The sequence below is a fragment of the Camelina sativa genome, chromosome 10, assembly GCF_000633955.1.
Source record: "Camelina sativa cultivar DH55 chromosome 10, Cs, whole genome shotgun sequence".
NCBI classification, from domain to species: Eukaryota; Viridiplantae; Streptophyta; class Magnoliopsida; order Brassicales; family Brassicaceae; genus Camelina; species Camelina sativa.
Window position 1 is genome coordinate 732,751 of NC_025694.1, and position 8,443 is coordinate 741,193.

At 34.9% G+C, this 8,443-nt stretch overlaps 3 protein-coding genes across 3 annotated transcripts; 1 reads left to right on the forward strand and 2 right to left on the reverse strand.

The window, feature by feature from the left end:
- Nucleotides 1,116–2,421, reverse strand: LOC104716255 (probable serine/threonine-protein kinase DDB_G0277165). Its single transcript, XM_010433647.2, has one exon. It carries the CDS (start codon nt 2,256–2,258, stop codon nt 1,374–1,376), a length of 885 nt encoding a protein of 294 aa, XP_010431949.1. The 5' UTR covers nt 2,259–2,421; the 3' UTR covers nt 1,116–1,373.
- Nucleotides 4,329–5,146, forward strand: LOC104716256 (PLAT domain-containing protein 1-like). Its single transcript, XM_010433648.2, has 2 exons — nt 4,329–4,443; nt 4,544–5,146. Exons 1-2 carry the CDS (start codon nt 4,375–4,377, stop codon nt 5,018–5,020), a joined length of 546 nt encoding a protein of 181 aa, XP_010431950.1. The 5' UTR covers nt 4,329–4,374; the 3' UTR covers nt 5,021–5,146.
- Nucleotides 6,030–8,443, reverse strand: LOC104716258. The gene is made up of 6 exons (XM_010433649.2): nt 8,082–8,443; nt 7,914–7,987; nt 7,300–7,420; nt 6,879–7,190; nt 6,420–6,780; nt 6,030–6,314 (listed from the first exon to the last, which is right to left on the reverse strand). The coding sequence occupies exons 1-5, from the start codon at nt 8,196–8,198 to the stop codon at nt 6,448–6,450; spliced, it is 957 nt and encodes a 318-aa protein (XP_010431951.1). The 5' UTR covers nt 8,199–8,443; the 3' UTR covers nt 6,030–6,314; nt 6,420–6,447.

Below are 8,443 nucleotides of genomic sequence, written 5' to 3' on the forward strand. Positions count from 1 at the left end.
CTTTTGCACCAACTTTTGAACTTTCGGAGCCAATCGGCCCACTAAATCGAATCATTTTGATGGCCATACCTATTGGTTTATCACTGAAGTATGAAACCGATCGAGTAGTGGTGTGATCCGTTCATCTGACTATGTCAGTGCGACAATAGCTCGATATTCATGGTCCACCATAACCACCACCATGATAATATACACACACCATCATCATCAATCATCATTATGAATATTCCTTTTAGATAGAGATACACATGTACGCATATTGTGTGGATGGTCTATGTAAGTGATGTGTGTATAGGTTCTGTTGTGCATCCGTGGACAGAAAAAAAAAATATCAAACTCATTTGAACTTTTGTAACACATGAACGAGCAAAGGATATCTTCATTAAAAATCTCATGATTTGTTTTACGACCATCAAACCTCATGGTGAAAAAAAAGAAGAGTTTTTTTTTTTTCTTTTACAATCGAGTGTTATTAAAAAGTACATACATTAGCAAATAACATTACTGAAAATCCCTCTAAGAGAAGGATGAAATTTTCATTTTTGCTAGAGAAAGAGATAAATAAATGAAGCTGAATATTCTATTACGATTACTATTAGTTCACGGGAAGAAGAAAGAGGCGAAGAACTTTGTAGACGCATCACATACTATTATTCATCACTGTTGATTATCTGCATAATGTATATTCCCTCTTTCGTTCTGTCTCTTTTACTTGGAACTTTTCAAATTTCAAATATGTTTGTGTGGTAAAATGAGAGTCAAGTCAATAAAAATTTGAATTAAATATCATAATAAGAGCATGACTTAATGTAGATGATGCGAAACAAGACACCAAGAAAGACTTAAGCACATGGGAGAACAGTAATTTATCAAATTTCAAATCACCACAACAATTATATATGTAAAAAAGCTACTATATAATTATATACTATGGTCCCAAAACTATATTCCAGAATCCGGCGGCCGTGGAAGATTTCCCAAATTTCGCCACCATTCACTCCAATATTAAATAGGCGAAATAGTTAAGAACTTTCAATTTCATATTTGCAAATAATTGTTGTCATAAAGACATAAACATAGGATTAAAAAGTACTATATAGTATATTATAAGAAAATATACAAACAAAATCAGATTTAAATGAGATCTAACCAACATGTAGTTATGGGGGGAAAACTACAAATATACAAACAACAAGCATAGATTAATTAAGCATTGAATAATAAACCCTACAAGCAAATAATACTAATTAAAAGTGTTTATACTAAAATAGAAAATAAATGAGTAACTTCTTCATCCTATATGTGCTATGTTTAATTTGTTGAATAATAATCTTGTCAAGAGATTAGCTATAATTTCGGAAAATAGTGTCTTTTTATGTTCTTTGGTCGGAAGATGAACATAACCAAGTACCGTCATTATTATGATCATGATCGGAACCACCGTAACTTGCATTATCACCGGTGGTTATGTTCCCATTAGCCGCTGCCGCTGCCGTTGCCGTGTGAGGATTAGCAGATGGACTCTGCATCATACAATTGATACCAAGACCAAACTGATCGTGATCATTGCTTCTAGGGTTTGAAATATGAGCTTGGAGAAGGGCCTGTGGGTTCATATTCTCGAAACCGTTGTTAGGGTTTTGAAATTGCTGAATCTGTGATCCGGATAAGAGTGGAGACGTCGTTGGCATGAGCTTTTGAGCGAAAGGTCGTAACAAGAGATTGTTGTTATTGTAAGAGTTTGGCGAAGAAGAAGACAAGCCGAGGAAAGTGTTGAGGCGCGTGGTGTTCACGACGGAGTTGTTGTTGAAAAGCGGCGGAGCTGGGATTCCGGTAAACTCTTGAACCATCGCTCGGAAGTTTGACGTGTCCGTCGTTAGAACCGTGGTTGGTGCTCTTCTTGATGCTCGTGATCTTTTCTTTGTTTTCTTGGTAACTCCTATGTTGTTATGGGGAGGGAGTGATGACGTGGCGGAGAAGGTTCGGAGGTCCGGTTGGGATATAGGGTTGGTTTGTTGGTTTACGGGTAAGAACGTGTTGTTGTTGTTGAAGTAGTTTGGTGATATTAGAGAGTTGTTGTTGTTATGGTCGAAATGGAGGAGGTTGAGGTAGTTTTGTTGCGGCGGAGGTAGAGATGACACGTGGTGGTCGAAGAAGGCGGAGATGGATTGATCGGCGGCGCGTGAATCGTACTCCTCTTCTCCTCCTCCGCCACCGCCACTTGAAGATTGCATGCTACTACTATTACCGGACTCCATCTCGTAACCGGAAAACAAAAAAAAAACGATTTTGATGAGAGAAAACGTAAGAAAATGTTAAGGGAGCTATTGTTAAGGAGCATATGAAATGGGATATTATGGTAAATATAAGACATTTGGTGTGACATGATATATTTTTAATTATTTTGTTTTTGTGTGAAAGGGAGAAAAAACAGGGAAGGTGAAATCGCATTAAGTGGTTCCACTACCACCATCCACTATTGTCTACTCTATATAATATCACATACGTACATGTATCTAAGCTTTGGTTTATATTAAATCTATTCGTTTTGGTGATAGTCAAAATTCACTTTGATTGTCTTTGGTTCGGATAATGATCTGTTTTGTTTTTCTACCACACTGCAGTGCATGATATGATATATATGCACACAAATCTTGTATTACTTTTTTCCTGATAAATGTTATCTATACCTTTTCTTCGTGATTTGTGTGTATGCTACTGTGACAGTAAAATATGCGATAAAATAAAAATAAAAAAATTGTATCGTGCGCACAATAAGTTATCTTCCTCTTGGTATTCTCTAATATTAAAGCAATATGGGTTGTTCAATTAATTATCTGCTAATCTCTTACATGATGACATAAGTAGGTCAGTTGATTTGGACCAGATTCAGTAATATCATACTTATTAGATGTCATCATATAGTTCTACCAAGATAATTTTTTTGTTTGATTCGTTTCTCTTTTGAATTGAGTAATTTCGAAATCACAAATTCAAAAGATGAACATAATAAATATCTACATAATCATTGATAAATTTTAAATAATAAAATGATTTGATATAGAAATAATGGTTTGAGTGTAGATTTTGATCGATTCTAGGTTTGGTCAGAAAATAAGAATTAATCATATTAAGGAAAATTTAAAAGGTCTTATGGGTCCATCCATAAACCAAAATGCCATAACCCTATTTTCACTTTACCCATACGGCTTAATTTTGTTTGGTTACCCACACTCATTTATATATGTTTTGTCCAGTTCTCATCTATTGTTTCTCAATCATCATATTAACCGAATTCTATCTAGTCTAACAATGTCATACTATCAGATGATTACACGTACATATCGATGATGTCTTGAGATTTATTTTTCGAAAATTTTGGAGCTAACATGTAATATAATTAACAAGAATAATAGAAATTTGCCTTTCTTATCATACTTTGTCCTAGTTGAGTACTGAGAATGTATCGTTCTACAAAGATTGTAGTAACGTTATAAAACACGTGTGAGTTGACAGGTATTGGTTGATTGAATTTGGATTGTGGCGGGACATGATCATAACTTTTTTTATAAACTATGGCCTATATGAGTTTGATCAGATTTTCATATGCAGCATAGTAGTTTCGCTTGGTTTGAATTTTGCATGGGGGAGAAAACAAATATTTTTTAAAAAAGAAAAGAAATTATAAATGGGCTGACGGTTAATGCCCAAAATTTTCCTCCTAAGCTAAGGGTCTATATGATAAATTAACAAAACTGGTTTTTGGTATTTGAAAGCCCAATCACTTTTTGAGAAGTAAAACAAAAAACGCTGTCATTTGAATACAATTTCGCTGAGGTGTGAAAAACGTTGGTTGACGAGGATGATTTTTCTTTTCATAAATGAGTATATGAGTAAGATTTATAGTATAAATTATGCTTAAAGGTAATTAAAAAATATGGAATATATATTTGGAAAACAATACTTAATTCTCAATATAGATATGAATTATTCTTAATATAGTCAAAACTATCAAAAATTTCAGAGTCATTTATAAGGAATTTTTTTTTTTTAATACATATCACATTTTGCTTGGTCTGTAAGATGCCAGGGAGAGCCATAAAGGGTACTTTCGTAATCCACCTAACCTATCCTTACCGACCCGCCGAGTAAACGCCATGTCTGAAACAAGCCTCTCAGATGATCCATCTTAATTTTCTCATCACAATGGATAAGAATCAGCCACGTCAACAAGACACGCTACTCCATAAAACACACAATCACAACCCAATTGTTAATTCCCAATTATAGCCCTTCCGTCAATAATATTCGCATCTCTTTTAATAGACCTTTCCAGAATGAAAGAAAGGAAAAAAATCAGAGAAGAAACACAAAATGGCTCGCCGCGACGTTCTCCTCCCCTTCCTCCTCTTTCTCGCAACCGTCTCCGCCGTAGCCTTCGCCGTAAGCTTCCTCAATCTTTAACCTCTCTCGATTTTTTGATTTTTTTTTTGATTTGTTTTTAAATCTTGACTTATTCAATGCTGTCTGAATGATGATTTAGGAAGATGATCCAGACTGTGTTTACACATTCTACCTGAGAACCGGATCGATCTGGAAAGCAGGAACCGATTCAATCATCAGCGCGAGGATCTACGACAAGTTCGGTGACTACATCGGAATCAAAAACCTACAAGCCTGGGCTGGATTAATGGGACCTGACTACAATTACTTCGAGAGGGGTAATCTCGACATTTTCAGTGGAAGAGCGCCGTGTTTGCCTAGTCCGATCTGCGCCTTGAACCTAACCTCCGATGGCTCCGGTGATCACCATGGCTGGTACGTTAATTACGCCGAGGTCACGACCGCTGGTGTTCACGCTCAGTGCTCGACTCAGACCTTTGAGATTGAGCAGTGGCTCGCTACTGATACTTCTCCTTATGAGCTCACCGCTGTACGGAACAACTGTCCTGTCGCGCTTAGGGATAGTGTCAGCCGTGTCGGTTCTGAGATCCGGAAGAAGCTTTCTTGGGTTATCTGAGTGATTCGTAAAAGTCTTTGTATTGTTTGTTTTGTCTTCGTCGTCGTCGTCTTGTGAGTGTAATGTGGCGTTAATGAATATGATTCGATAAATAAAACTTTTAGAACTAATTATTAGCGAATTGTTTGACCCCTGATTAGAGAGTGATTTAGTTTAAAATCACGTCAAAATCATTTGATTAGTCTCGGTCTTTATGTTTAATGTAAAACAAATAAATGAGACATTAAATTCAAGGACTAAGACATGATGAACACAATGGACTATAAAATTGATTTGTATGCACGCACATAGGTGTCGATATTAATACTCGGAATCGAATTTGATTGGACCAGTAAACCCCTTTGGGCAAACAATGCCACGTTTTTGTATTCATTTTGATATAACAAACTGTGTGATATTTATATGATATATTGTGTCCATATTGTAAACCTATACTTTCTGTGGGGACAAAATCAAATTTTTGATATTTTATTGTCAAGAAAATGTTGAAAAGTTTAAAGAATATATAATGTGTTTTTTTTTTATTAAGGATTATATTCAGATTAAATGGTATATTCTTGGACATCAATTCGCATATTGTACAATACAAAGCAAACTTACAAAATAAGAATATATAAATGAAAATGTGTTGAATAGGAAAAAAAAAAACTGTAAAATAAAATACAATAAAATATTAAATTTACTTAACAATGTGAAAAACAAGTTGGATTTGTGAAATCTCTAAAAATCAAATGATTTGATCCAAAATCCGGTTAACTTTCACATCATATTGCAAATTTATTATTTATTTTTTTATTATTATTTAATTTAATAAAAACTTTAAAACTAAAATTTTCAAAATTAAAACAAAATAGAAAGTGAATGAAAGTTTCAAAAATCTTTTTAAATCAGTAAGAAAAAACTTTTTAAAAATTAATTAGAAAATTGAATGTTAAATCTACATAAAGATGCAATAAACAAATTGGATTTCTGGAATCTCTAACGATCAAATGACTATATCAAATGACTAGATCCAAAATCTGATTGGTTTTCATATCATATTATAAACTTATTACCCAATTTTCATTAATTAAAATTAGAAAAGTTAAAAAAAAAAATTAAACAAAAAAAAAATTGAATGGAAAAAAAAAACAGTAAAGAAAACTTTTTTTTCCGTTTAACTTAGCGTAAAAAAAGAAAAAGAGAAGGGATGAAATTGACCTAGTTTTTATGGGATCACCGGCAAACGAAGCACCGTCGGCGTCTCCGTGGAGTAGCATCTTCATACTTTGTGATGGTGAGAGGGAGAGAGAGACTGCGATGTAATTGAAATAGAATTAAAGCAAGCGCAGGGGTCGAATAAGAGAAAAGAGAACCCTAAAAAATCAGAGCATATGTATAGTTGCAATCTTAATCTCACTCTCTGTTTCTCTGTCACCGCAAACAAATCACCGTCGCCGTCTCTGTGGAGTAGCATCCCACATTCCCACCTCCGCAGTAGTATTGGCTTCGTAGACTTTCTTCAATATTTGTGGCGGTGAGAGAGAGAGAAACTGCGATGTCGACACCACTACCACAAACCAGCCATCACGACGAACCGACGGAGAAGGAGGAGTGATTGTAAACGAAGATGAATCACCTTCCATCACGCTCGTTTCTCGTCGGCGAAGAGAAACACCAAACCCCAAAACAAACAATAAAGCATTGGTTGGAGGAGAGCCAAAGATGAACTGTACAACAGGTTCTTCACTGAATAGTATGTTGCTTTGTCCTCCTGCTGGCTGTTTGCAAAATTATGCAAAAAAAAAAAATAACAATCTCAAATCGAAGAGAAAGTAAAACTTTTCAAAAAAGCATTGCCAAGATAAAGTATACTTACATTGGAAACTTTAACAGAAGTACGTAAGTTCCTTGGTGCAGGCTCTCCCATGTCTCTGTTACCTCTAGCTTCTTGTTGAGCAGCAGCCAAAGATCGAGGCTGAATCTCAGGTGGAGGTCCAAAGATGTTATGACCGCTGATCTCTTCGATCTTAGCACTTGATATCTGCTTGTTGCTCTTTAAGTCAGCCTCGGTGAGCAAGTTTCCGCTAAGCTCTCTTTGCTTTGCAACCTCGGTTAAAGTGGTTGGTTTCTTAGGGGAAACATTCCCGTCAGCGCTGAAAGATATCTGACTCATCCCATTCAGAGTTTGCTGCAAATTTCAGAAATACATTATTATTACCTAACTACCATTTCTGAAATACACATGTTTCAAAATCTGTTGAAACAAACATGAGAGTCACAAGAAAAGTATAAGTTACCTGATAGTAACGGAGTCCAGTCTTTGGATCAGTAGCATCGGAATCAGACCCAACTTTTGCCTTATCAGTAAATATGCCACTCCCAGTCATCTCTTTCAACTTGTACCCTGAACAATTCTTCCTGTAAACAAAAAAAAAAAAGAATAAAATAGCCTTAAAAAACAAGTAAAGATTCAACCTTTAACACTAGCAGATCATGGAAAGTATAAGCAAATTAGGTAAAGCTAAATTATAAGTATCAACAAAGAAGAGACAAAGAACTCCTCAATAGAGATAATGAAACAGTAGTAGATTGACATGTAAATGGTGGGGCTTGATGAGAACAATGAATGTAATAAAATATAGAATTAAAAAAAAATCCTCAGATAAGCCAAAAAAGCATTTGACCAATCTCTTTTCATAAGTTCATCATTGCTTCAAAATGATGATATCACAAAATAAAATAAAAAGAACTGACATTCAAACAAAGGAACCATTTTTTTTTTTTTTTTGTGAATAATAAAAAAAAATGCAATCCCTTTCAAGAACCGATTCTGTTTCAACTTAGATCTGGTAATGAAATGGTTAAATAAAGATTTTGCATGAGGGATGAGATTTAAAATAGATCTTCTTACAGCTTATTGAGAGACTGAGCTTCCTCATCTGTGATCTGACCTCCGCCGAGAATCTTGCTGATTCCATCGGATGGCTGTAAAATAAATGAAAGAAGAAATCACGGTTCAGCTTTCTCAATAGAAAAACAAAAAAAAGTGAGAATATATTTAATGAAGAAACAAACGGACCTGGTGAGAACGAGCGGCGGAAGGGGTTGTAGAATGTTGAGGAGGAGGGGTTTCTGACCAGGAAAGCAGATCGGCGGTGGAAGTGTGAGGGTTTCTCACCGGCGTGTTTCTCTCCATTTCTTTTTTTGTTTTCTTCTCTTTCTTCTGATTCCAAGTGAAAAAAAGGTTTTTTTTTTTCTTGAAACACTTCAATCAATGGTTCAAAGATATCTTTTCTCTTTTCTTTTTTATTCTTTTTACTTTAAAATCATAAAAGGAAAATATAGAAAGAGATTAGCGTAAAGACTAAAGAGCAGAAATAGAATTGTTATTTATTGTCTCATGACAGAAATAGAGTTTTAATTTAATAATCTTCGATAAAC

Excerpts from the sequence above, each read along its gene's own strand:
- LOC104716258 (XM_010433649.2), bottom strand. The coding sequence starts at position 8,198 with ATGGAGAGAAACACGCCGGTGAGAAACCCTCACACTTCCACCGCCGAT. Across the intron at positions 7,191-7,299 it reads CTGGACTCCGTTACTATCAG|CAAACTCTGAATGGGATGAG; the intron begins GTAACTTATACT and ends TGAAATTTGCAG. Across the intron at positions 6,781-6,878 it reads CTTCTGTTAAAGTTTCCAAT|CCAGCAGGAGGACAAAGCAA; the intron begins GTAAGTATACTT and ends TTTTGCAAACAG.
- LOC104716255 (XM_010433647.2), bottom strand. The coding sequence starts at position 2,258 with ATGGAGTCCGGTAATAGTAGTAGCATGCAATCTTCAAGTGGCGGTGGC.
- LOC104716256 (XM_010433648.2), top strand. The coding sequence starts at position 4,375 with ATGGCTCGCCGCGACGTTCTCCTCCCCTTCCTCCTCTTTCTCGCAACC. Across the intron at positions 4,444-4,543 it reads TCTCCGCCGTAGCCTTCGCC|GAAGATGATCCAGACTGTGT; the intron begins GTAAGCTTCCTC and ends ATGATGATTTAG.